At 41.5% G+C, this 24,540-nt stretch overlaps 7 protein-coding genes across 14 annotated transcripts; 4 read left to right on the top strand and 3 right to left on the bottom strand.

Moving 5' to 3' along the window:
• The first annotated feature begins 170 nt into the window (after positions 1 to 170).
• On the top strand, positions 171 to 1,468 carry LOC132199796 (eukaryotic translation initiation factor 3 subunit F). The gene is made up of 6 exons (XM_059624793.1): positions 171 to 333; positions 453 to 523; positions 584 to 801; positions 856 to 947; positions 1,011 to 1,264; positions 1,322 to 1,468. The coding sequence occupies exons 1-6, from the start codon at positions 225 to 227 to the stop codon at positions 1,406 to 1,408; spliced, it is 831 nt and encodes a 276-aa protein (XP_059480776.1). The 5' UTR covers positions 171 to 224; the 3' UTR covers positions 1,409 to 1,468.
• LOC132199791 (serine/threonine-protein kinase 26) lies at positions 1,453 to 6,398 on the bottom strand. 3 transcript variants are annotated; one of them, XM_059624786.1, is made up of 10 exons: positions 6,174 to 6,398; positions 5,609 to 6,112; positions 3,760 to 3,984; positions 3,541 to 3,706; positions 2,754 to 3,097; positions 2,552 to 2,697; positions 2,422 to 2,495; positions 2,245 to 2,366; positions 2,000 to 2,188; positions 1,453 to 1,943 (listed from the first exon to the last, which is right to left on the bottom strand). In XM_059624786.1, exons 2-10 carry the CDS (start codon positions 5,621 to 5,623, stop codon positions 1,776 to 1,778), a joined length of 1,449 nt encoding a protein of 482 aa, XP_059480769.1. In that variant the 5' UTR covers positions 5,624 to 6,112; positions 6,174 to 6,398; the 3' UTR covers positions 1,453 to 1,775. The 3 variants fall into 3 exon arrangements, with proteins under 3 accessions (XP_059480769.1, XP_059480768.1, XP_059480767.1); XM_059624785.1 differs by lacking the exons at positions 5,609 to 6,112; positions 6,174 to 6,398 and adding an exon at positions 4,321 to 4,481 and having other exon boundaries at positions 2,000 to 2,176; XM_059624784.1 differs by lacking the exons at positions 5,609 to 6,112; positions 6,174 to 6,398 and adding an exon at positions 4,321 to 4,480.
• On the top strand, positions 6,210 to 8,102 carry LOC132199797 (uncharacterized). 3 transcript variants are annotated; one of them, XM_059624796.1, is made up of 3 exons: positions 6,210 to 6,329; positions 6,910 to 7,087; positions 7,143 to 8,102. In XM_059624796.1, exon 3 carries the CDS (start codon positions 7,145 to 7,147, stop codon positions 7,796 to 7,798), a length of 654 nt encoding a protein of 217 aa, XP_059480779.1. In that variant the 5' UTR covers positions 6,210 to 6,329; positions 6,910 to 7,087; positions 7,143 to 7,144; the 3' UTR covers positions 7,799 to 8,102. The 3 variants fall into 3 exon arrangements, with proteins under 3 accessions (XP_059480779.1, XP_059480778.1, XP_059480780.1); XM_059624795.1 differs by lacking the exon at positions 6,210 to 6,329 and adding an exon at positions 6,724 to 6,829; XM_059624797.1 differs by lacking the exon at positions 6,210 to 6,329 and adding an exon at positions 6,827 to 6,847.
• A 227-nt stretch (positions 8,103 to 8,329) lies between these two features.
• LOC132199792 (protein phosphatase 1L) lies at positions 8,330 to 11,305 on the bottom strand. 2 transcript variants are annotated; one of them, XM_059624787.1, is made up of 6 exons: positions 11,164 to 11,305; positions 10,445 to 11,084; positions 10,257 to 10,392; positions 9,658 to 9,954; positions 9,474 to 9,604; positions 8,330 to 9,182 (listed from the first exon to the last, which is right to left on the bottom strand). In XM_059624787.1, the coding sequence occupies exons 2-6, from the start codon at positions 10,901 to 10,903 to the stop codon at positions 8,814 to 8,816; spliced, it is 1,392 nt and encodes a 463-aa protein (XP_059480770.1). In that variant the 5' UTR covers positions 10,904 to 11,084; positions 11,164 to 11,305; the 3' UTR covers positions 8,330 to 8,813. The 2 variants fall into 2 exon arrangements, with proteins under 2 accessions (XP_059480770.1, XP_059480771.1); XM_059624788.1 differs by having other exon boundaries at positions 11,171 to 11,257.
• LOC132199795 (ubiquitin-like-conjugating enzyme ATG3) lies at positions 10,878 to 13,798 on the top strand. The gene is given in 7 exon segments (XM_059624792.1): positions 10,878 to 11,010; positions 11,957 to 12,030; positions 12,084 to 12,272; positions 12,333 to 12,504; positions 12,507 to 12,763; positions 12,832 to 12,959; positions 13,322 to 13,798. Coding segments are annotated over 6 exon segments (969 nt in total). The 5' UTR covers positions 10,878 to 11,010; positions 11,957 to 11,958; the 3' UTR covers positions 13,473 to 13,798.
• A 229-nt stretch (positions 13,799 to 14,027) lies between these two features.
• Positions 14,028 to 18,564, top strand: LOC132199793 (chondroadherin-like protein). Of its 3 annotated transcripts, none has more exons than XM_059624789.1 (7): positions 14,028 to 14,189; positions 16,444 to 16,611; positions 16,868 to 17,005; positions 17,061 to 17,219; positions 17,274 to 17,661; positions 17,774 to 18,002; positions 18,054 to 18,564. In XM_059624789.1, exons 2-7 carry the CDS (start codon positions 16,471 to 16,473, stop codon positions 18,085 to 18,087), a joined length of 1,089 nt encoding a protein of 362 aa, XP_059480772.1. In that variant the 5' UTR covers positions 14,028 to 14,189; positions 16,444 to 16,470; the 3' UTR covers positions 18,088 to 18,564. The 3 variants fall into 3 exon arrangements, with proteins under 3 accessions (XP_059480772.1, XP_059480774.1, XP_059480773.1); XM_059624791.1 differs by having other exon boundaries at positions 18,088 to 18,564; XM_059624790.1 differs by having other exon boundaries at positions 16,447 to 16,611.
• Positions 18,565 to 18,704: 140 nt separating this feature from the next.
• LOC132199789 (chromatin-remodeling ATPase INO80) lies at positions 18,705 to 24,427 on the bottom strand. The gene is made up of 23 exons (XM_059624778.1): positions 24,172 to 24,427; positions 24,036 to 24,118; positions 23,758 to 23,975; positions 23,578 to 23,703; positions 23,358 to 23,516; positions 23,210 to 23,308; positions 22,824 to 23,155; positions 22,398 to 22,596; positions 22,258 to 22,345; positions 22,089 to 22,204; positions 21,859 to 22,034; positions 21,604 to 21,806; positions 21,414 to 21,554; positions 21,058 to 21,357; positions 20,910 to 21,003; positions 20,648 to 20,861; positions 20,440 to 20,595; positions 20,174 to 20,375; positions 19,826 to 20,121; positions 19,617 to 19,775; positions 19,386 to 19,559; positions 19,207 to 19,333; positions 18,705 to 19,117 (listed from the first exon to the last, which is right to left on the bottom strand). The coding sequence occupies exons 1-23, from the start codon at positions 24,237 to 24,239 to the stop codon at positions 18,753 to 18,755; spliced, it is 4,095 nt and encodes a 1,364-aa protein (XP_059480761.1). The 5' UTR covers positions 24,240 to 24,427; the 3' UTR covers positions 18,705 to 18,752.
• Positions 24,428 to 24,540: the final 113 nt, after the last annotated feature.

Genomic DNA, 24,540 nt, shown 5'->3' on the forward strand with positions numbered 1-24,540 from the left:
TCCAATTAAAGATATTTAATTTTGATTAAGAAGAATCTTAGTTGAGTTAAAACGGCTATGAAAAAGTCGAAAAGAGATTAAACATTAAAATTTTGGAGAAGAGCGGCAACACTGTGCATGTGATCTTCGCGTTCCGCATTCCGTTCCGGCGAATTGTGTTTATAAACGGAATCATTAAAAGTTTTTGATGATTTCTCGGCCAAATCAAAATAATCATTTCCACGATGGCGTTCAACGTGACTGTGAAAGTGCACCCCGTTGTTTTGTTTCAAATTGTCGACTCGTACGAGAGGCGAAATGCAGATTCCTTCAGAGTAATCGGAACCTTGCTTGGTCAGTTACCATTCAAAACATTTTTCCCAGCCCTTAAAACGCAGCACGACCCCAAATCGCGCTTTCCAATGTGCCGCATGGAACCGCACTGAAGATAATATTTTTGATTTATTTTTCAGGAACGGTGGAAAAGGGCGTCGTGGAGGTGTCCAACTGCTTCTGCGTGCCACACAGGGAATATGACACCGAGGTTAAATCGAAACTGGATAGAATTTGGACAAAAATAAATTAAAAAGTGGTTAACTTGCAGGTGGAGGCCGAGTTGGTGTATGCGGCCGAGCTGAGGGATCTAAACGCCAGGGTTAACACCCAGGAGACGGTGGTGGGCTGGTGGGCAACTGGAAACGAGGTCACCAGGCACTCTTCGCTTATCCACGATTACTACACCATTGAGTGTCCGAACGCCATCCACCTCACCCTGGACACCACCCTGCAGGGCGCCTCCATGGGCATCAAGGCCTACATCAGGTTTGATCTGCTGAATAAAGTGACAAGAAAATTTCTGTAATGAAAAATCGTCAGGGTGCCTATCGGAGTGCCAGGAGGCAACAATGGGAGCATGTTCACCTCTGTGCCTGTCCAGATCACCTGCTACGAACCAGAGCGAGTCGGATGTAATGAGTCTTCATTTCTTTTTTAAATAAAAATTTCAACAGGTTTATTTTAAAATTTCTCAGTGCAACTGTGCTCAAAGACGATTGGAATAAAAAAGGCTGTAGAGCCGATGCACGAATTGGCGCAGGTGTCCGAGGCAACAGGAAACGTGTTGTCTATGCTGGACACGGTGCTCAGCTACGTCAACGAGATCTTGTCTGGACGAGGAATCTCGCCGCAAGACAATGCTGTTGGCAGGGCCCTGCTGGACATGGTCAGCTCCGTGCCCAAGATGACCCCTGATGAGTTTGAGAACATGCTTAACTCGAATATCAAGGTTTGAAGAGAATTTTTTATATTTCCATTTTATCTTCATTGAATTTATTTCTTCCAGGACCTCTTGATGGTGATCTGCCTATCGCAGCTCACAAAGACCCAGATCCAGCTGAATGAGAAACTCACTCTGCTCACCACCCTCTAAGTATGATTATTTTTTGTGAAAATATTGGAAATAAACTAGAGAACAACTTTAACAAATCAACTCATGCCGGTTTTAATTTTTATCGCCAAAATACAGATTGTAAATGAGATTGGCATTTATCCTTCACAGAATATGATTTTGATGGAGGCAATGAAAGGCGCGGAAATAAAATATCAAAATTATTTTATGTTTTAAAACAATTTAAATTAATACACAATCGTTGGAACAAATTATACACAACTTGCCTTTGTTTAGGAGAAACTATGTTCTGATTTTTTCGTAATATATATATATATAATTATCTGCAGCGTTTTAATATTTAATTACATAGATATATAAATCTGTGTGTTGTTAAGCGAAACGAAGCCTAAATATTCTTGTTGATGGCATTTCGAATCCTCTTTTCCGATATTGATGGCAGCAGCTTTTGTACAATGGCGTGGACGAATATGTCGCTGATACCTGGACTTGTACTCTCTGCCAATTCAAACGCCCCTTTTATCTCTTCAGCAGGAATGCCTTGTTTTTTGTGAAGCTGTAAAATTTCCATAATTATATTTTGCAAAATATGTTTATTGGTTTAGTGCCAACCTCATTGATTATTGGGCAAATAACGTCGGTCAGATATGAAGCTTTGACGGTGAGCCGCGACTCGTTGTCTTTCGTTGGCTCCACTATGTGGTTCCTCGGCTTGCTAGCCGCAGCTGTTGCCGAAGACATGATGCTCTCGGCAACAGGGCTTGGCGCATGCACAGGTGTTGAGGACACCTGCACAGATTTCTGTAAATAATTTAAATTACTATATCTAGGTTAATTTTTCATGGAAAAAACATTACCTGCTTCTCACTACTCCTGTGCTCCCTATTACTACCATTCTGTTGATTGTTGTTTTCGCCGCCCGAGTTGATCAACTGGAACTGCAGCTGCTCCTGGTTCTTGTTTCTGTTCTCTAACGGCACTGCATCAGAAAAAGAGGTCACATTTACAAATTTCACCCAAACAAAGAGCGTCACCTGTGTGCCCAGGAACACCCCTCACAGTCATTATCCAAGGCTCGTCCAAATCACTGCCACCCTTCGACTCCTCCCTGCATCAAAATTCAAAATAAAAAAAGAATCGTCCTAGCCCAAGGTGGACACTCACGAGTCAGAGTTCTCGGACTCGGTCTCACTCTCCTCGCTGCGCTGCGTTCGCCACTTCTTGTACCTGTCTATCAGGTCTACTAAGTAGGAATTCTTCTTGGCTTTCCTTATGAAGGGAAACCGCAACAAATCCTTGGCCGTTGGCCTCTGCCAAATAAAATCCGGATTTTGTTACAATATTAATTTAAAAAGAAAAAACTGACATTGTCTGGGTCCTTGTTGAGACACGCCTCAACAAAGTCTTTGAAGTGCTTGCTGTATGAGCCGGTGAGCTGGGGAGGGTTGTTTTTTGGAATGAGGAACAGCACACGCATGGGGTGCAGCTCCGAATTTGGCGGCTCGCCCTTGGCCAGCTCAATGGCCGTGATGCCCAGCGACCAGATGTCCGCCTTTGAGTCATACGCTGACTGCTTGATCACCTCTGGCGCCATCCAGAATGGCGTACCCACAAACGTATTTCGCTTGCTCGTTGTGTTTGTCAGCTGGCCCGCAACACCAAAGTCTGCCAGCTTCACATCTCCCATTTCTGACAACAGCACGTTGGCAGCTACAAACAAAAACGATTAAATTGTGGGGGGAAAACAATTTAAAAATCTTAAGCTTCTGTAATTCTTGTCACAATAAAAGCCGCTTCTTTAAAGCACCGATACAAAATATTAAATTAGGCCTTTTAAATGATAGTAAAAAACTTAATGCCTAAGTAGACAATATGTGGTTTTTAAAATTTTTACAAAGCCATGGAGCTCGGTTAAATTATTTTCAAAATCATTCTTGAGCCACGGCATTCGGTGCTTGGTTTAATTATTTTCAAGCCCCAATTGCCGTGGCTCAGGAATGATTTTGAAAATAATTTAACCAAGCTTCGTGGCTTTGGGATGAGTTTTTGGAACAAATCTTTCATTATATATAATCCATCATAACTAAGAAGCACATCTCAAATTCTGCACTTCACCAGAAATTTAGAGTTTGAAAAGAAGGAGAAAACTGCACCTTTAATATCTCTGTGGAGTTTCCTTTCACTGTGCAGGTAGTCTAGACCTTTGAGGACCTCCCTCAGAATCACAGCAATGTGCATCTCCTCAAAGCTCCCAGCCTTCATGAGATCGAGCGCCGAGCCGCCGCCCAGGTACTCCATGATGATCCACAGCTTGGTGCCCTGAATATAAATTAATTAAACTTATATTTGATTAAAGAATTCAAATTTGTTGCCTTGAGGTAGGAGCCAAAGTACTTGGTGACGTAGGGCGAGTCGCACTGACTGAGCACCATGATTTCCTGCTGTATGTCCTCGATTTCGTCTTCAGCCTCCTCCAAGTCAATGATCTTGATGGCCACCACCTGCTGGGTCCGCTTGTCCATACCCTTGAACACCTCCCCGAATGACCCCTTGCCAATCCGCTCCTGCTTCGTGAATATCAACTCCGGGTCCACTTTCTGCAGCAAAACACCATAATTGAATTTGTATTCAAAATATTACAACAATATAAATGATAAAAATTGTGAATTTACTTAAATTTCTTTTGCTTTTGAAGATGAAACAAAAATTGTAAAAATTTCTCACGTAGAAACTAGAATTAATTAACACATAATTCATAAATAGTGTTATCACAATAAAACATCGCGCATTTTTATCTTCATTGGTCATGATAATTTGCCTTAACCGAGTTTCAAGTCATATGAAAGTTGTAATTAGATTTTGTGCGTTGTGTGGACATAGAAGGCGCGCGCGCTTTCCAAATTTATCATTGGAGGCGATCAAGATGCGCTTACTTGCGAAAAGTGCGGAGGTTCCATGGAGCGTTCGATCTGCAGCCGCATTGCAACCAATTATTTCCAACTTGAATTTCCACGGAGCGACAATGAGAGATAACAAAGGGAGCAGACAAGTGAGCGCAAGAATTCGATATCACACAACTTGGAGGCGAGAAAGAGAGAGACGAGAGAAGGTGACTCATTTTATCAGAATGCCGCTTTTCGGAGAGCCTTATCAAATAATAATCAGCGTCAAATGCTGCACAACACCAATAGCTGATATTGTTACGTATCTCAATTATTTTTATTCACCTCCCACGCAAAATTTACAATGAAATTTAAAAAAAATTCAATATAGCAACAGGGGGAACTTTCAACAAATTCTTGGTATTTTATGTTATTGTTGATGCTAATTTAGCCCTTTAAATTATGCGACAACATATTTGCTAATAATAGCCTATGGCAATCAAAGGAAAACATAATTTTTAATATTATATTTTATTTCATCAAACAAGGAATACCACGAGTGTAAAAAGGTTCCACAACAACTACAAGAACCTCTTGTAGAATCTATTATAAGAAGGAAATGATATGAAATTAATTGCACAATTTATGAATCATATCAAAATAAATTTTAATGCAATTGTTTGGCTTATTCTGACTTGATCCTGCCATTTTTTTTTTAAATTTTTCCTGAGGTTGAACACCAAGTAGCACAAGGTCTTTTTTACTTTTTATCTCTGGGAAACATAAGTTACAAGTAGTCATAATACTATGACCATCACTAAAGTACTGCGACGCCACCACTGCTTAATAGAAATTAATACTCAGGCAAAATAAATTTAAATAATTTTAAAAACAAAATTTTTTACGTTCATAAAATAATTTCAAAAATAAAATGTTATTGACTTGAGATAATTAATAATGCATATTAATTTTGTGTAATATTTTTTGGAAATCAAGAATTCTCGGCAAAATAAGATTTTAGTGTTGGAGTTTATTTTGTGAGTTTCGAGGTGCAAAAACCGTACCGTTGTTCACTCTCGATATGCAAATTGCAAATCAATATTCCAAGCACAAAACAAGGTTGTTCTGGTGTGTGTATATTTATACAACCCTATTTATATAGGTCAAGAATAGAGTGGAGGGTTGCAGCAGATCGATGCGCCGCACGGACGCTCTTGATTGCCTCGCAGTCCCCGAGCTCGGACGCTAATTCGTCGGATACTTTCAGTCCGGCTGAGTTTATGTGTACATGATAATGTTGATAAATATTAGAGGGGGTGCAAGTGAATAAAAAACAAACCTCGCTAAACGCCATGGTGGAGCGGAGAAGCCTCGGCAGTGCTGCTTCTGAGAATTAGGTGTGGCTGATGCGAGCAGCGGCTCTCGCCACCATCAGACGCGGACAACCCTGGGCGAATTTGCAAAAATTGGCCCAGTGGACGGTCGGACGAGATTGTCAGAGAGGAAGGCGAGCCTCCATTGCTTGTTGTCGTCTTCGATCGGGACAGAAAGAGGAGTGCTGCTGAGTATCCGGGTTTTGCTCACTCGAACCTCAGCAGTTTGGAAACATCGTCTCGGCTCGCTGTTTATATTTACCGCTGGCTCGCGTCCGACCGAGTGTCCGCTGCTCTCAAGTCACTCACTTGGCACCCAGATACGTAACATCCGCCGTTCCGCCACGATAACAACCCACTGCACTTTTCATTCGTACCTTTGGTTCTCCACGATGATTGGTCACTGGATGCGCATCCGATACCAACCAACAAGAACACGGGAAACGAATTTCAAGTGGGGCCTGAAAGCCCTGAAAGACGCGAAGAGAAATATTTTAGAACTTAGCAAGAATGCATTCTATGGGTCCTAACAATATCGGACCTCGCCCCTTCGCTTCTTTCTTCACATCTTCCACGATATCTTTCGTTTCCAGTTTCCACTCGTTCCACCGTTTTTTTCATTGGTTTGTTCTTTGTTCCACCGTTCCATTATTTTAAGTGCGTTAAATGGAAGGAGAGTACGTAAAGGTGAGGTTTCGTTGCTCATGCAAATAGTTACTCCCGCCATTCAGACTCAATTCAATACAATAATAATAGTTATCTGTTACCTCGAATTATAAATACCCCTTCCGCTCATCTACCTCCACTCTGCTTCGACTTAATAAAAAAATCCTAACCTTAAACAAAATTAAACCCACTAAATAATTATGTTGGCCAACATGTTTGGGAAGAAATGAAGTACTCAACCGATATAAAACCGGTTCACCCTTTTTAAAATGGAACTCTTGAAACTTTAAATGAAAAAACATTTCGGTTTCTTATTAATTTTTTTTAGAATCTATATTGCAAAATTTTGAAAATGATATTTTTGAAATTGAAATAATTATGTAATTAAAAGTTAAATAATTCATTTTATTTAAACTGGTTTTAAAAGAACCGGTAATGTTATGGCGAGCACCGCCGACGATAACCGTCAACAACCACAACCCCTATTTTCCTTTCGTACCAACCATCAACCACACAAATAAGTTCGTTTGCATTTTGTGGTGCCCTGTTCATTGGTCCCATTAGTTCGACACTTTTTTTTATTTTGTTTATTTAATTTCAGTTTTTTCACCCTCGAATCGCTGCACGTAAAATTTTTAAGCCCCTCGTCGCATGAAAATCAAGCAGGGGCGTCGTAACTGGCCTGGCATTGAGGTCACACCCGTGACCAAAACCTAAGTGCCTTCAAAACGCTAGTGAAACAACTTATCAACAAAAAAAACTACACACTGTGCAAAGAGGTTTAGAATTTGAAGTTAAAAAATTGTTTATATAAATGACAATTTAATTTTGCAGGCATGGTGCGCAAGAGTCCTCGGAAGGCATCTGCGAAAAAAGAGTCAACGGCTGAGCAGAACGCCAAGGACAAGAGGTTGATGCAGAAGAAGGCAGACGTGATTAAGTCAATGTTGAAGCGGCCCAAGCTGAAGCTGGATCCTGAGGAGGCTCCCGCACCTTCGTCATCCTCACGACGGAAGTCCAAGCTAGAGGTGAAGAAGGAGGTGGCAGGAGGCGATGTGCCACCTTATGTGCCCCCACACATGCTGGGCCGCGACCTGACGGACCCTCTGGCTGACCAGACCGAAGGGTCAAACCGATCCCTACAGAAACCCAGATACGGAGTCAAGGTGCCCAACCGCAACCTGACCTCGCCCATCTTGACACACACAGAGTTAAACAGGGAATTGCTGGCGCGATCTCATCTGCGAAGGCCCATTGTGGGCTCGGATGTGACTCAGCTGTACGGTGCCGCTGGCAGTTACCTCTTCTCCCTGCGAATGGTGTCGCGCCTCTCGAGTAGCATGACTAACCGGACGTACCCCCTCAAGCTTAATCCGCACACTCTCAAGCTGACCCTCAACACAAACCTACAGCTGCGGCCCAAGTTGGACGCTGAGACTGAGCGTGCCCTTGCCCTCAAGCAGCTGCAAGAGATGAAAAGAACCTTCTGAAGAAGCTTGCATTCCACCCTTTTCTCTTTCATATGTGTTTTCTTTCATACCTGTCACACGCTTCCTGTCAATACTAGTTTTGTAAGCCACTTTAATAGTCTTCTACAGGTGTGTTTGCCTTTATTGCACTGTATGTATGGATGGGCATTTTGGAAATTTTATCAAATATTTTTATTTCATGATGTGCAAATGTGTCAGACGGAGACGTCTGTATCTTGCAAATAAATTATATATATGTTGTAGTTGAGTTTAATTGTTTGAAATTAAATTCTGATTATGAAATTATAACTCCTGCTATTCTCATTATATAAATTTCCAATACACCTAAAAATCCATCGCTAGGCAAGGTTGTAACTACAAATTTGGACCTGAACTAGTTATTTAAATAATTGTAAAAACATGCATTTAATGATAAATTCAAAAGATGCCCTTTGACCAAAAGAAGTTAAAGATGATGCCATTCAAACTAATTCCTTGACTTTGACTTACCCTGGTTGAAAAAAAACTACTTTTGTAAAAAAAGAGGTTTGGTTACAAATACAATTTATTGTTTTGTATTCTATTTTTAATGTATCAGCTTTGCATAACATGTTGATTTGTCTGAGCACATTAATGAAAATATTTCAGCAAAACAAACATTTTGGTTGAATAGTAATTAAAGACTATGACTGGTAAAATTGCAACTTGATTATCGCCTATTCCAGAGGCTTGAAACATTAATTACGAACCAACAGGTTTGGCTGCGCCTTAACAACAATAAATATACTTTAGGAACTTCCCAATTAAAATACTTTTGCCAAAAGGCAAAATTAGACGCTATATCTTTGAACACAACAAATTAATCCTATGATTATGTTCCTCCAAATCTTGTCTCATTTGTTTCCGATTTTAAGTCGAAATTAAAATCTTTGATTAAGCTCCTTCTCTCTTCCAGCCACAAAAGCAATCACAATGAATTTAAGCCCAGCACAAACACAAAAAGTGCTGGGGGTCGGATTTTGAAGGCATTAGGCCCTTAGGCCCATAAATGGCCATTGAAGCAGACAACAAGGACGGTGATATTGTCTAGGGAGCCCTTGTGGAAAGCCTGCAGGGTAATGCTCTTGGCTCCGTAGAATGGTTCCGAAATGCGCTCCTTGATAAAGGTCACAGCCTCCTCGTTGCTGAATGTGTCCCACAGACCGTCAGAAGCCAAAATTATGAACTGCGGACGGTGGTCGGAGAGGTCAAAGGTTAGGATGTCTGGCTCAGCCACCACCAGGTTGCGTTCCTTCAGGGGGTAGTCACCTAGCGCCCTTGACGTTGCAAGGATACCAGCTACGCGCCATACTCCGTTGAAGGTCACCAGACCACCAGCCTGCATAATTCTCTGCCGTTCTTTTGTCTGCAAAAAGTTCCGAATCAGATTTTAAATTATTATCTTAAAAAAAAAATATTAATTCAATCAAGCTCCAAATAACTCTAGCTTTAAATCTTTAATTTAAATTTTGCCACCATTAATAGACTACTTAAAAAATAAGAAATACACAAAATCTACATTAAATATTTATTTATAAATTTTAAATTAAAACATGCAAAAATAAAAATTGAGAAAAGTACAATTTCATAGCAAATTCATTCAAAAGATTTTCATATTCAGTCAAATACTTGTAAAAAAATATCAAATACAAATAACCTGCTGCGGCTTATGGTCAAAGGATAGAGGGATGGCATTGCCCTTATGGTCACACATGACCCCTCGGGAATCCCCAACATTAGCCACAATAAGCCTCTTTCCTTCCACAATGGCCATCAAGGCGGTCGAACCTTCAAAGGAATCGAATAAGGTAATGATATAACATCTCCAACCTTTGTCTAACCTGCAATGTCGAAAAGGCTCTTGGCCTTGGCAACCAACTGCTCGTCGGCAAGCAGAATTTCGTCGGTCAGCAGTTTGTCGTAATTAACTTGCCCGTTGCTGATGTAATCTGAAGCCTCCCCTGCCTTTCTTGGCGCCGCCTTCCTCACAGGTGGAATCCCGATTTGTCCATTCCTCTTGTTCACAATTTCTTGCAGCAAAATTGAATTGATCTTTTGCTTGTCACTGCCAAACACCATGTCGTCGTAGACCATCTTATCCTTTGGTTTGGAAGCAGGCGGGGATTCTGGAGGACTCCCTGAAAGATGAAAAGAAACTCAATTTAGGATGTGATACAAGTCAAACAAAATTTGAAAGAGTGCGACCTGGTATTATAGAACTATCTAGCAAATTACAAAAAATATAAGTTTTCACAAAAGTTTAAAAATAGTCATTTCAAAATAAAAAATTTATTTTTAACTTTAGATCCCTAACCACTCCATACGTTATGCTTTTGAAATTACCCTAAAATTAAAGAACAAAATTAAATATTTGAAAAATTTTAAATTTGGCAAACAGCCAATCAGTTAACAACACTCATAATTATATTTTAATTTAGACCTTTTGGTTTTTCATCTTCCGGAGCAGCTTCGTTGGCCTGCTTTTTCTCGATTCCTTTCTTGCCAAACTCCTTAGCCTCTAGAATCTTGGCTTGGATGCTGCTAGACATCCTGTCTGAGGCAAAGTTGGCAGCAAACTATTTTGACCCACTTAGGATAAATTGTTTTTTAAATAAAAAATTTAATTACGTCTCCGCCATGTCCGTCGAACACAGCAAAGAATGAGACACCCGATTCTTCGAAGTTCTCAGCCAGGACAAAGCGGTCCTCCATGTGGGGGCGGCGGCCCTGGATGGCAAACACAGCCGCCTTCTGGCCCTCGGAGCACCACGACGAGTCATTGCCCCTGATCGTCTTGCCTGGACCAAGGCGCGGACACGAGAGGTTGGATTTGGCAAGTCCGTTCTGCAGACGTGCGATGACGGGGCGCGCCCACAGGTTATTGGCCGTCTGCAGGTAGACAATCAGCACCACCGACACCAACGTCACCACGAACACCTCAGGCTTGAGCAAGTAGAGGCGCAGTAGCCGAAGTGCGTAGTTGAGAGTTGGCAGCCGCTGCGGCAGCAACGGCAGCACGAACGCGAACTTGTTCATGTGCACCATGTAAGTCTGGTACAGAATTTCGTCCTCGAGTGAATCCTCCATCGGACACTCAGCCGACAAACGCGCGTCACACTCGCGTCGGTTCAAAGGTCGATTATTTGTGACTGCAAATCGCAGAGACTCGGTCGGTCTGAAAATCGGAGCAGAAGGTCGGTGAATTTGGTTGACACCAAAATTATTTGCATTCCTGGCTCCGGAGTCTGTCCGGTGTGTCTGACGACGACTGAAAGACAAAAATGGGACGGAATACGATCAATTATAAATCTCGCCAAGTGATCATGTGCAGAGAAAAGTGTTTGTACTTTGTACTTATCGCTAGAATTCGGCTCACGGCTGTTTAAGGCGGATAAGGGATAAGATCAGACGCCTTCTTGCATATTATTTATCCATAGTTGCGAGTTGCGATGTTGCGAATAGGAATCATGAAAAATCGTGTCTTCTACGCAGATACAGTTTATTTTTGTTCAAAACCGGTTTATGTAAATTAGCGGTAAATTTTTATTATTTCTTTCAGGCACGCAGTTTTCAACTAAATTAAGCCAGATTTAAAATTTTATCATTATTTTTGGATTTTAAAACTAAAATCCGCTAAAATCTTTTGCTTCATTGCACATACTTCACATTTCAATAAATACCGGTTATTTTAACACGAAAATCGTCATCAATCCATGTTGCTGTTCGCCGTTCTCAAATATTGCACTGCACTGCACTCTGAGCTGCAGATCAAAACAAAAGTAGACAGACACAAACTAACAAGGGATCTTTTATAAAAGATCCTTGACATAGACACACTTGGTCAAGAAGAAACTTCTTATTGTACTTGGTTGAGGTGGGCTGAAATCGTGAGATCAATTAATGTAATTTATTTATAAATTATCTTTTAAATATGTAGTGCGCGCAATAATACATTATTTGTTTTGTTAACAAAAAAAAAATGGGGTATAATGGGATAAAAAAAATTATGTATCAGCTCGGATCACTATGAATAGAAATTTTAATTTCATTTTGACTTAGATGTTTTCCAAGTTATACTTCTAAAAATTTTTTGGTATGTATCATGTATCAAATGTTTTTCAGTTAAATTATGTTTTGCAGAAATGGAGAATTTAATCAACACTGTAAAGGGCTCAGCACTGGGGGTGGCTGAGTATTTTACGCCAATTCTCAAGGTAAGTCAAAATCATCCACAAACAGAAGATTAATTTTGGTAAAAATTACGCAGGAGTCGAAGTTCAAAGAAACAGGGGTGCTGACACCAGAGGAGTTTGTGGCCGCGGGAGACCACCTGGTGCACCATTGTCCAACCTGGCAGTGGGCCTCTGGAGACGAGAGTATGGTCAAGAGCTACCTGCCTAAGGACAAGCAGTTCCTCATCACCAGAAACGTTTCATGCACCAGACGCTGTAAACAGGTCATAGCTAGAGCTTTGCAAATATTAATAAATGATTTCAATAAAACTTAATATTTATAGCTGGACATTTTGGACCCGTCAGAGAAGATCTTGGAGGACGTGGACGGTGAGGAGGGTTGGGTGGACACTCACCACTTCTATGCCAGCAAGGAGAAGGAGGAGAAGGTCACCGAAATGACCACCGAGTCAGCCGAAGTGGTAAGAGGAGATATCAAATCCGGAATTTGGTCTAGTAGGAGTTTCAGGAGACAAATAATGAGAACGATCAGGAGAGCGGGGACGATGAGGCAGCGGACATGGAGAACTTTGAGGAGAGTGGCTTGCTTGACTGCGAGGATGAGGCTGTGGCGCAGGTGGCCAAAAAGCTGCAGGAGGTGGCCACCACCAGCAGTCCCGAAGGTGAAATCCTGCAGACCAGGACCTACGACCTCCACATCACCTATGACAAGTATTACCAAACCCCAAGGCTTTGGCTCTGTGGCTATGATGAGGCAAGAAATTTTCAATTTTGTTTATTTGATTGAATAAATAATCAATATTAAAAATATATATTCTGCAGAACCGCAAGCCATTGACGGTGGAAGAGGTGTACGAGGATGTGAGTCAAGACCACGCAAGAAAGACTGTCACCATGGAGAGCCACCCCCATTTGCCTGGGCCTCTCATGGCCTCTGTTCACCCTTGCAGGTCACTATTTTTCAATAATAAATTAACATTGTTAGAAAACTTTGAAAATCCACAAAATTAATTGAGATTTTGGTGTTTGAAATTTCCTTAATCTTCAGGAATATCTGGTTTTATTTTAACGTTTCAAGTATTAGTTGGTGAAATTTTCTTAAAATTTAGCATTTGCTCATAAATATTAATTTAGAAGGTAATCTCAAAATTGTGTTTTGAAATTTTTTTTCACCAATGTTTAGCTATAATTTTGGAATTAAAAATTTAGTCTCTTGTATCATCTTAGGATGTTAATTTTTTTCAAAGTTAATATTTTTATTTGAAAGTAATATAAATTTATAATGTTGTACTTAAAATAATTGTCATTGCAGACATGCAGAAGTGATGGTGAAAATAATCCAAACAGTAGAAGAGGGAGGAGGAAATCTGGGTGTGCACATGTATCTTATTATCTTCCTCAAGTTTGTTCAAGCTGTAATTCCAACCATCGAATACGATTTTACGCAGACATTCAACATGTAATTGGCAGAAAAGTGATCTTTTTGTCCTGAAACTTTCCAGTAATTCTGAGTAATTCCACACCAAGCTTCAGTTTATTAAAAATAAAAGCTTTCTGACAGGTTTTGTGGCATTGGAATTTTGGAATTTGCGAAATGAAGATTTATCTATAATTATATTGAAAAAATTAATATTTTATGTGCTGCTCATAAGAGAAAATTTAATTTTTATTCTTGTTGTGAGAATTTTTACTGTCATAATTTACAGTGATGAAAACAACTTATTACGCCATGAAAAGCTTATTGAACCTTAATAAATTTTATTTCAGCAAAATAATTGCTCTTGTTTTAAATTCAGAAAATTTGAATAAATAAACGCCTTATTGTACTACCTTAGGAATTTTTTGTCGCAGTACGTTGAAAAGACTCTTTGGCCTAATTGCATAAAAATTTACAACACATGAAAAGTTTAAGACTTATTTTATCAATCAATTCACGCACTGGAGTGGATTGCCCTGCTGCTTTAAGTGAGTTCCCCCCACTCCCGCTGCCTGAGTTGCTGTTGCTGGGAATCGGCAGCAGGGCAATCGCGAGAGAGGCTGCGAGTCGACTGATGACACGGGTGTGGGAAGTTTCGTGTCGTCGTTTGCCGTTCAATGGCCGCAACCTCTAAAGTGGATGGTGCAAACTGTTGATCGACTGGCCGAATCCGACCGCCGATGCCGAAGACCTGCTGAGCGAGGTGAGTTGATGAGACCTTTTGCGCGGCTCCACCTGCAGCCGCCATCGTTTCTCCAAAATAATATTTTTATTTTCCCTTTTATCTCTCGTCAAAGAGACTCTCCCATTTACAGTGTGCGATCAAATTTCCATGTTTGGCGTGTTTGTTTTGGTCTCGCATTCCAAGCTCGACTCGACGTCTCGAGATTGGGAGTAAAAAAAAGACGAATTGGCAATTAGGGGCGAGAATGGAGTCGCACATCCTCTCGACCTCGCAGTAATTGGAGTCGATTAAGCGTGATTTGCTGGCGCTCGCAACATTTGGCCAAACAATTTGCGTGCTCTCGCCACTCAATGCTGCAAACTAATTGCGAAGAGAACCCTCTGCGAAAATTTTGGGCGTTCAACTTCCCCTCGGGCTAACAAGAAAGCCGCTTTTGCAGGCGTTCACGCAGCCCAATAAAAGCAGAAACCTAGAAAACGACGAAAGCGTTGCAGGAAAGACTCGCGAGAAACAGGGGGATTTCCTTAACAATTATATTACCGTTTATCACTTTTTGTAAATAAATTTTTCCTATTTGAGTTTGTTGAGATAAAAACGTCACTACCATCCTTTTGCGTCACAGCTCGAGCCTTTTTTTTCGGAAGGGTTAAAAAATAAATTCCCCGCAAGTGGTTGCAAAATCCCATTGATGAGCATTTTTGCTGTCGAGTCATACTCGCGGCTTTTGCGTGACGTCTTTGATTTCCTGCGATACGCGTTGTAGTTTTAATCCTCAGAATTTTCGTCTCCCACTGTTTTCACAATAATAGTTGACCTTTTTGAAACCCCTGGACGCACTTTTGTCAACCAACCGTGTCTAGGAATTAAAAAAGAAAAGAGGGTCCGGGAAGTCGGGAAAAAATTGAGCAATTAAAATGCTGGGGGTTAAATACAACTAGGGATTCCTATTAGGGCCCTCAGGTCAGCAATACTGGGAAGTGAAATATAAGATTTTTAATTGAGTGGCTCACTGAGCTTGCTCTATTTAATTCCCCTGCCCTTTCCGCAAGATTTCTATTTCAGAAATAATTTTATACTGTAAATTTACATTTTAATCTTTGCACCATATGTGGATTTATTAGTTCTGCCGACCTTTAGTGAAGATATTAAAAAATTCAAAACTCGGAGCTAGTTCACAAAACATCAAATAAAAAAATAAGCAGCAAGTTATTTTGTGAAAAGAAAAATAAACAGAAGTATTATATGAGTGTTGTCATCTTTTTTGTTGAATTGAGAGGTTTTCTGGTGGGAACAACTTTGTTTCAGATAATGGGGCTTTTAATAAAATAAAGAAGAAGAAAGGTGAGGGCGACCCCCGTTGGGTGCGGCGCGGTGTTTAGCGCAGCGATGACAAACATTGCACCGGGGCGAGCTAAACACATTCAAAATTAACTCGCCAGCAGTGCACCACAGGATATCCTGTTTTATAATCCAAACTTTTTGTTCCAAATTCGCACATGGTCAAATTAGTGACGCAGACCTCATCTCTGATAATTTTTCGCCCAAGTTTCCTGTAAAGCAGCAGCACAAAAAAATTTCTTCCTCCAGATCGGTCATTAACTTTTGGTTCACCGTGAAGAATCTTCGATTTTTTTTGGAAAGGTATCAAAAAAGTTGCTCTTAAACTTAATCTGACCATTTTAGAAAAAAAGTTTCTAAAAATAAGTCACTTTTTAACTTTTAATTTTACACTCTCGCAGAGAACCACTCAAGAGCCGTAATGTTTTCTCCTTCCGGCCCAACCCTTTAATGCTTCTTACTTCTTATCAAAAAGAGAAACATTTAAACAGATTCCCCCATGCCAAATATCTCTCTCTCTGAAATCCTTAGAGAGCAACCACTTGAAAAGTATTTATACGCCTTAAGATTTTCTCTCGTGAGCCGGTCTGTTGGCCTCAGGCGCTCCTGTTTAATATCCATCTTGTGGTTCGCCGCATCCACTGCGCTGCTCCTCATTTCATCAACTAAACTAGACACAAAAAATTGGCCACCTTTTTAAATATGAAACTTCTGACTTTGCGGAAATCGAAGTCTTGAAATTTATCTTGTTTCATTTAAAAAAAAATGTGCAAAAATATCGTATTTCCACCGTCATATGTTAATTTTGGTTAGTGACCCAAGCGCAGTTTCCTCGGAAGATCTGTCGATTTATTTTTATTAAGAACCTTTGATCTCCTCTTTTGCTTTAGTTTGGCGCGATTAGTGAGCAACTTCCTGTTTTGATTTGTTTCAGCAGACGCGATGTCGCAACATTAGCAAGATGTTGTCCTGCAACAGCATCCTAGGCGCGGTGGTGCTGCTGTCCTTGGGGCTGCTGGCCTCGGCGCAGTGTCCGCTCCGGTGCCAATGCCGCATCGTCGGAAACAAACACAACGTTGATTGCTACGAGCGCAATCTCGAGGTACCAACAATTTTGTATATATAATTTTTTTTCCATTGCAAATTTCATTGAACATGCCAGGGGGGTCTGTCATGTCAAATCACATCTGCTCAAGATATTATATGGGGTGTCTGTTTTCTATTAATAAATTTTATGTCTGTCACTTGCGTGTCTGGAAAAGGAGATGCCTGGTGAGACTTCTGAAGGAAGCAATAACATTTTTTTCATTATTATCTATATTTTGGAATACTTTCAACAAGTTTGCCTTTTGTGGCAGGTTCCGCCAAATTTTGGAAGTGATATGTACGAAACAATGAACTTTGGCCGAAATAAACTGAAGAAACTTCCCAGTTATGCGTTCGAAAAGTTTCCTGGGCTCACGCACCTCAACTTAAGTTATAATTTTATCGTAGAGGTATGACTTTTTTCAAAATTTTACAAAGCCCTTACTGATTTTTTTGCTCTTGCAGTTGGAAGAAAGTTCTTTTAAAGGTCTTAGTAGTCTGACCGTGCTGGATCTGTCCAACAATTCAATTGTGTACATAAGGCCCTACTTTTTGACGCCATGTCCGGGCATCATGTGGCTCTCCCTGGCCAGGAACGAATACATCGGGAAGGAAATAACTTCGGTAATTTTTAACAACTCATTTTTATGAATAAAAATTAAAAATATGAATTTTAAGTTGGTGGCGCATCAAAAAAACGCAACATGGTTGGTGGCGCCAAGTCTGCGCACCTTGGTGCTCTCTACATGCAACCTGGAATTCTTCCCACCCTGGATGGTGGCTGGTCTGCCGGGCCTGGAGACCCTGGACGTATCCAACAATAGAATCAAGGTCTTGCCGGTGCTCAGCGTTGTCTCCGTGTGTCGTGTTCGAATGATGGACTTGTCCCGAAATCCCTTCAACTGTGAAGGCATCTGCGAAAATGCCGTGACCAAGAAGTACTTGGCCGACAACAAGCAAATCACCTTGGCCGGAAACGCCACCTTCTGCATCAGGGCGCGCAACGGCTGCAACGTCAACATCACAGAGGACGAGGAGGCTGTCAGACAAAATTGTCTTCTTCAAGGTTTGCACAAACATTAATAAATAAACTTTATAGATCTATTGATTTAAACAACCAAAAATAAGAAGTTATTTTTTCAGATAAACAAAATAATAACAATTTTGTGCTGTTGCAGAAATTCCAAAGCCCCTGGAGCGGAGACAGCCACGTTCTGTGTGGCTGTATATTGGTGCGGCGTCGGGTGGGTTGGTGGGGCTGCTTTTCCTTGCCCTGCTTTTCAACGGCATCGTGTCCTCCTTCCGTAGGTCTGAGTCACCACCTCCGACGCCTCACTCATCGCCGCACTCGAGGGCCGTCCAGCAGGAGCTCAAGGAAATCCTCAGCCGACCGGAATCAGTCTACAAGTGAGCCCCGTGTCTAAATGTCCAGCGTCTTCCATTAATTTTTATCTCTAGACACTTGTGTAATGAATCATCTATCTCTGACTAGGGATGACGATTCCGAGAGTGAGCATTGATTTAGGAGAAGGGAAATTCAGAGGGAGAGAGAGACAGTACCTGATTTGACCAAGGTATTTTCTGTGTTTGTGACTGCGCCTTTTGCATTGAGATCAATCGTGTTTGTCTAAACTTCTTGTGCCTTATTTTACGTCTCTCTGTGTAACACTTTTTAATTATTTGGTTGAATCAAAGTATGTTTTAACTTGCTTTAACTAATTCAGACAATGAAACAAAGGAGCCTAATGTTCAATTTCAGAGGACGCCTGGTAAAAGTGTTCATTTTTGTAATCGCCGGACTCGAAGAAAGTGGCAGGGCAGGACCAAATTTTATATTTTTTGAAAACATTTCTTGCCTTGCCCTGTTTTACTTGTGGACTGATTGCACAAAACTGTTGAAATGTTTATTTGTAAATGGACAATAAAGGACCAGTGAATCTTAATTTGTAATTAAAAGAGAACTTTTTAATTGACAAGGTTTTATTCATTTTTCCTGACGCTCCAATCAATACACTAAACATCATTTTGTTCATTTGATTCAGTTACACACTGGTGAGACTAAACATGTGGACACTAGCTTATTGTCGAACAAAAATTTGAGTTTTATGGACAGATTTTGACTTCGGTTCGTCCTTTGTTGAAGAGAATGAGAAAGATTTAGTGCTTTAAAAAACTCCACGAGTTGACGTCGAGCTCCAGATCAATGGTGCTAATGTTTTCTGCTGGCAAGGGGCACCCTATGGAGGGATTGAGCTGATCAATGGTGACCTCGCCTTCAAACGCGTTGTCCGTGGCCTTCTTCCTCTTCCTCGAGCCCATGTTTGCAGGGCCGTACGGCTTCAATCTAGGTCTACCTCTCCCCCTCCTCTCTAGGGCAGACTGATAGCTGCTCGACCCTTCCTGACCTTCGGCGCTTGAAGACATAGCTCTGGTTACACCAGCACTGCGTGGCCGCCCTCGAGACCTTCCGGTGGGCACTCTGGGCTTTGGCGCCAGACCCTTCACAGCTTTTAATATGGAATCTAAAAGAAAAATTCAAATTAATTTTTAATGAAGAACATTTTGAAATTCCCAAGAGGGATTAAAATTTAAAAAAAAAGACAAAACTCACTGCTCCTGGCTTTGGCAGGGAGGTTTTTAGGGCAAGCGTCTAGGTCAATAGTCAGCATCCCTTCGCTGTCGTCGATTGTGGATGAACCCTCTGAAGGCCCACCTTCCTCAATGTCAACTGGCTCTTGCTATTAGAATTTTGAATTTCTAAAGTAATGTACAAAATTTTATAATTTTTACCTTAATAATGAAAGGCAAAGGCTGAACTTTGACCTCCTCCGCTCGCCTCCTCTCGGCCTGCTTCTGCTTGTACTTTTGTTCAATCTCATCATCGTCCAGCAACAGGGACACCACCTCTGTTGGTTTCAGAGAATCGGGCTTGACTCCTCCCCCACTAATCACCATTCGTTGGATCTGAATCAAAAACAAAAGGTTTCATAGGAGCAAAAAACAAAATACAGAAAAACGCACCTCGCTCTTTTCCCTGGCCCTAGTGAGGATTCGTTCCTCTATGGTGCCTTTGCAGATGAGTCTGTAGACAGTGACCTGCTTGGTTTGGCCCAGTCTGTGCGCCCTGTCCATTGCCTGCTGGTCCACAGTTGGGTTCCAATCAGAATCATAGAAAATTACCTAAAAGTAAACATGTAGAAAATCTAATTGCTTTGAAGTAGAAAAATTACAGTGTCTGCTGCGGTGAGGTTTATGCCTAGACCGCCTGCTCTGGTGGAAAGCAGAAAGACAAAAATGTCCTCACGGTTCTGGAAGTCAGCGACCATGTCCCTGCGCTCCGAAATCTTGCTGCTGCCATCAAGGCGCATGTAGGTGTGCTTGCGGTAATACATAAACTCTTCCAGCAGGTCAATCATCTTGGTCATTTGGGAGTAGACTAGCACTCTGTGTCCGTTGGCCTTCAACTTCTGCAGCAGCTCATCCAGCACCGTCAGCTTGCCTGCGTCCGATATCAAACTCTGCTTGTCTGAAATAAGAAATTTTGAGCAAAGGCAAAATAAAAATGATATTTATTCTACTGGGAATTTGGATGTTGAACCAGCCGCCAATAGGTTTTGCTCCAACATAGCCAGTGGGATCAGGTCTGCTTCCCCAGGACACTTGTTTATCATCGTCCGGGACTCCATGTTTGAGCAGCGCGTCTGCAGCTCGCTCAGCTTCAGTCAGCAAATTGACGGAGCGGCGGTGATAACAGTACAGACGCCTTGCAGTTGTGTCAATCTGAATTAAGAGTATTAATATGAAAACCACATTCAAAATAGCTGCAGTTTTGATGAGCTCTAACCTTTCGAACTGTGCAGTTGAGAAACTCCGGCACCTCCAAAGGCTGGCATCGCAAAACCTGTGGCTGTCGATAAATATACTCAAACTCTGGAAGCAACACCCTGGCAGGTTGCTGCTTCTTTGTCGGGGATGAAATTTTTCCAGGCTCGCATTTTACCTGAGAAAATTAAAATGTATAATCCTCATAACTTTTATTCCGGGCGTATTACCTGAATTTTTGAGCTGCGAATTGCTCTATGCTCCAAAGTCTCTCTCATGGTGTGTAGAACAACTTTGCCAAAACTGTGCACTCTGAGACCTGAGCACTTTGTGAACACTAAGTCAGCGAATGTTTCTCCCAAATTTCTTTTGGGCAGCACCAGTTGCACATTTAGGACGTTTTGATGCTTTGGTCGGTTGATTCTTTCTAACTCCAATTCCCATCTAAAATAATCAGATTAATCAAAGCCTCAAATATTTAGGTCCAGTTACATTTTTCTAGGGCCGATTTGGAAGACGTCAGACACATCTTGAGCACTTTGTCCCAAGAATTTTGCAAATGAAAATGTTGAGTGCGTCGGAACACCTGCAGAGTAAGATTTTGAAAATTACAAACAAAAGACTTTGGGAAATTTTAGACCTTGACTGCCGAGATGGATGTTTTCAGGTACGAAAATGTTAAAGAGGTTGCTGATTCGGTCTGGGGTATTGCAGTTGAGCCTTTGAAAAGAGGGCATGCAGTAGAGCAGCTTGGGCACGTCATAGGGCAGTGGGTGCTGCTGCAGGGGCATCTTGGGCTCTTGTCGCTCAAAGAGGTCAGGGTGGTTGCACACCTTGCGGAACTGCATCACCAGGTTCATCAGGTTAGAGGTAATGTTCGATTGTGACGTTGAATTTGAGGTGCACAGAAGGTCTTCGATCCGGATCTTCTTTTTCAGGGCTGCCAAATTTAAATAGTTAAAATTCAAAAGTTGTCTTGTTATTATTTATGCTTGCCTCTGTACAAAAGTTTTTGGCGACTAGTGAGGGGACAGTAGACCATGATCTCTATTTTGTCTGACAACTCGTTCTCCACGTCCTTCTTAACACGGCGCAGCATGAAAGGCTTTAAAATCATGTGGAGGCGAGACAAGTGCTCTGCAAAAAGGAGAGTTAGAAACAAATAATTGAAAAGTGTAATTTTTACTTTCGTCAATGGAGCCCTTGTTCTCGGCAACGTTTTCGATGTCCTTGCTAAACCACTCGGCAAACTCGTCATGGCTGTCGAACAGCATGGGCATGATAAAGTGCAGCAGCGCCCACAATTCGGCCATCGAGTTTTGTACAGGCGTGCCTGAAAGGAGTAGTCTGTTTCTGCACTGGAATCCCAAAAGGCTCTTCCACCGAATGCTGAAAAGCAAAATCATCAAAATTCCAGATAATTAAAAGATTTTGCACAGACCTAGCCGTGCTCTTGATGGCCTGCGCCTCGTCCAGCACCAGGTACTGCCACTTGACCTTGTTAAAGTACTTGATGTCGGACACAACCAGCTGGTAACTGGTGATGACCACATGGAAAGATGCATCCTCGGTGTGTACGTCCTTGTTTGCCCAGAACTGCCTCAAAATCCGCCTCTCCTGAGATTCAAACAAAAGTCAAAAACTGTCAAATTAATGTGATAATTTGCTCACCTGAGGGTTCCCCCAGTAAGGAATGACCTTGAATTTAGGTACAAATCTGGCAAACTCCTGCTGCCAGTTGTGCAGAGTGGACGCGGGCGAAATCACAAGGAATGGTCCCCAAATTGCTGCAAAGTTTCCAATCAGTCTACAAAACATTAATTTGCGGGAAAGGACTCACAATATTTCTCAGCAATATGGCAGAGGAAGGCGATGGCCTGCACCGTCTTGCCAAGACCCATTTCATCAGCCAGAATCCCGTTGATGCCCTACAATTTACAAATTCCAACAACACAAAAAAGAGAAACAAACAATAATTACCTGGTCATAGAGGTTGGCAAGCCATGAGACGCCCTTTAACTGGTAATGCTTAAGGACTCCTCGGAACATATCAGGTTGCTTTCCTTCAGGGTACTCGAGTTTGATGACTGGCGCCACCATGGGGAAAGCTTCGGCGCGCGCCTCGTCTAGCCGCAGCGCCTCAGTCACATTCAGCTTTGCCTTTTCCTTCATCGCCTCACTAAAATAAAAGTCATAAGAGTCTATTTCGCAATAATTTGAATACTAAAAAATGTTTTTTTTTTTAGTAAATCATGCATATAATTTGATCGGAAACTTGGGTAGTCAACTTTTAAATCCATTTCAGAATTAATCCATGTGTTTCAACCTAAATTTACAATAAATTTGATACAGTTTGATTGTCTGCTTATAAATTACTTTTCACAAGGTGTCAAGTAAAATTTGCACCTGTTGTAGTCGTCAAACTTAGGCAGTTTGGCGGTCTCGTCAAGCTGTCGAAGGATCTCGTTCATAGCGCTGGCCTCCACAACCTGCTTGTGGGACAATTTGCGCTGCATGAAGTGAGCGTATAGCTCGGTCTGCGTAATCAGGAAGTTGAGTTTGCGCTGCTGTCTCTTGGCCTCCATCAACTCGATGTCCTGCTTGCGCTGCTCCTCAGCCTCCTTTTCCATCCGCTTGCGCGCTTCCCGCTCCACCTTGTCCGTCTTCTTCCAATACGCCTGCATTTCCCGTGTCAATCGCTTCATCCGCCATACCGTGTCTTTCATGTTCCTCTGCGACTGAATTTCAAAATATAAATAATTTCATTTTTCATAAATAGAAAAGTATCCAACCTGAGTGGCCTTGTTGCGGACAACCCGCATGCAGAGTTGTGCCGCCCTTTTGCAGTTCGTCAGCATCTCCTTGTGAAAGTTGCTTCTCCCTCTCTGGACCTTTTTTCAACATTTTATATTTTTTCCCTCCCGATAGATAAATATTCACCTTTCCAATCTCCTTCTTGCAAAGGGTGACCCAAACTTTGCGCCTCCTAGCCGTCAAGGCTTCAATGTTCAGCTTCTGCTGCTGCAACTTTCTCTTCTTATTAGAGACCCTGGGCCTCACCCCAGCATCGCCCTCTCTTTTCCTTACACCATTGTTCATCTGAATTTTAAAATTTTCAATTAATTGAAATATTGGTTAACAGTTTAAAACAATTCCAAACCTTCTCCATATCTAATGCGGTATCGTTTTTCGTACTAAATTCCGAGCTGAATTTGGTTTTCCCCGCCCTGCTGTAGAAGTCCTCCTTAGTCAACACCCCTGCCCCAAAGTACAGCCATTTGTTGCTCTACAAACAAATTCATTTTAAATATGCTTATTAATCTAGGATTGGAGGACGGACTTCATTTTTAACTTGGTACTTGCGCTGGAAGCGCTTCAGGACGCAGTGCTGCTTGAGTAGCAGACTAATTCTCTTCTCGTCACGAGACGATTGAGACAAATGCTCGTCCTCCTCACTCGAGTCATCCGAGTCGCTCAGCAGGGTGTCCTGCAGCCACTGTCGCTCCTCGTCGACCGCCCCGAAATTGAACATTTGTGTTTTCTCGTCGCCAACCAGGTCTAAACAAAGAGGAAAAAAAATAATGCAAAAACATAACAGTAATAATTTTAAACTAAAACCGTCAAATGGAAGAGGCCCTTCCTGACCAGCATCATCCGACGAATCGTCGCTGTTCAGCTCGTTTCGGTTTTGACTGCCATTTCTGGAAATTTTAATCTGCATATAGATTTTTGGTTCAAATTCATTAACTCTTACTCTATGATTCCGTCTGCATAGCTGAGGAACATCCGCAAGTCCAAATTGCCCTCCACAATCGAATTCATTTTTGATAAGTTGGAAATTGTAAAGCTGAAAATTTTCCTCTGGTTTTCTTATCGAAGCGGAATTATTACATTTTTGTGGTTCCAAGTAAATTCACTTTGATTTCCCAAATTGTGTATTAAGAAATTTTGTCTAAAAAGTTAAAATAATTTAAATTAGCGGCGGATCTGCTTTTTATAATCACGATGTTTTGAATAAAAAGTGATTAATGAGAAAAACAACAACAACATAGAGGACTCTGCCGTCGCCGTTACAAATTCCAAGGAGGTTAGATTAATCCATCCAATTGGAAGGAGCAACGCA

This window comes from Neocloeon triangulifer, unplaced genomic scaffold (genome assembly GCF_031216515.1).
Source record: "Neocloeon triangulifer isolate White Clay Creek 2 clone unplaced genomic scaffold, ASM3121651v1 ptg000014l, whole genome shotgun sequence".
NCBI classification, from domain to species: Eukaryota; Metazoa; Arthropoda; class Insecta; order Ephemeroptera; family Baetidae; genus Neocloeon; species Neocloeon triangulifer.

Excerpts from the sequence above, each read along its gene's own strand:
- LOC132199793 (XM_059624789.1), top strand. The coding sequence starts at position 16,471 with ATGTTGTCCTGCAACAGCATCCTAGGCGCGGTGGTGCTGCTGTCCTTG. Across the intron at positions 17,006-17,060 it reads GTTATAATTTTATCGTAGAG|TTGGAAGAAAGTTCTTTTAA; the intron begins GTATGACTTTTT and ends TTGCTCTTGCAG. Across the intron at positions 17,220-17,273 it reads TCGGGAAGGAAATAACTTCG|TTGGTGGCGCATCAAAAAAA; the intron begins GTAATTTTTAAC and ends ATGAATTTTAAG.
- LOC132199791 (XM_059624784.1), bottom strand. The coding sequence starts at position 4,368 with ATGCGGCTGCAGATCGAACGCTCCATGGAACCTCCGCACTTTTCGCAA. Across the intron at positions 3,985-4,320 it reads AACCTCCGCACTTTTCGCAA|AAAGTGGACCCGGAGTTGAT; the intron begins GTAAGCGCATCT and ends GTTTTGCTGCAG. Across the intron at positions 2,698-2,753 it reads TCAACAAGGACCCAGACAAT|AGGCCAACGGCCAAGGATTT; the intron begins GTCAGTTTTTTC and ends TTTATTTGGCAG.
- LOC132199792 (XM_059624787.1), bottom strand. The coding sequence starts at position 10,903 with ATGGAGGATTCACTCGAGGACGAAATTCTGTACCAGACTTACATGGTG. Across the intron at positions 9,605-9,657 it reads GAGCCTTTTCGACATTGCAG|GTTCGACCGCCTTGATGGCC; the intron begins GTTAGACAAAGG and ends ATTCCTTTGAAG. Across the intron at positions 9,183-9,473 it reads TTGACCATAAGCCGCAGCAG|ACAAAAGAACGGCAGAGAAT; the intron begins GTTATTTGTATT and ends AACTTTTTGCAG.
- LOC132199789 (XM_059624778.1), bottom strand. The coding sequence starts at position 24,239 with ATGAATTCGATTGTGGAGGGCAATTTGGACTTGCGGATGTTCCTCAGC. Across the intron at positions 23,517-23,577 it reads CCGCATTAGATATGGAGAAG|ATGAACAATGGTGTAAGGAA; the intron begins GTTTGGAATTGT and ends TTTAAAATTCAG. Across the intron at positions 20,862-20,909 it reads CAAATCGGCCCTAGAAAAAT|ATGGGAATTGGAGTTAGAAA; the intron begins GTAACTGGACCT and ends TGATTATTTTAG.
- LOC132199796 (XM_059624793.1), top strand. The coding sequence starts at position 225 with ATGGCGTTCAACGTGACTGTGAAAGTGCACCCCGTTGTTTTGTTTCAA. Across the intron at positions 524-583 it reads ACAGGGAATATGACACCGAG|GTGGAGGCCGAGTTGGTGTA; the intron begins GTTAAATCGAAA and ends GTTAACTTGCAG. Across the intron at positions 948-1,010 it reads CGAACCAGAGCGAGTCGGAT|TGCAACTGTGCTCAAAGACG; the intron begins GTAATGAGTCTT and ends AAAATTTCTCAG.
- LOC132199797 (XM_059624796.1), top strand. The coding sequence starts at position 7,145 with ATGGTGCGCAAGAGTCCTCGGAAGGCATCTGCGAAAAAAGAGTCAACG.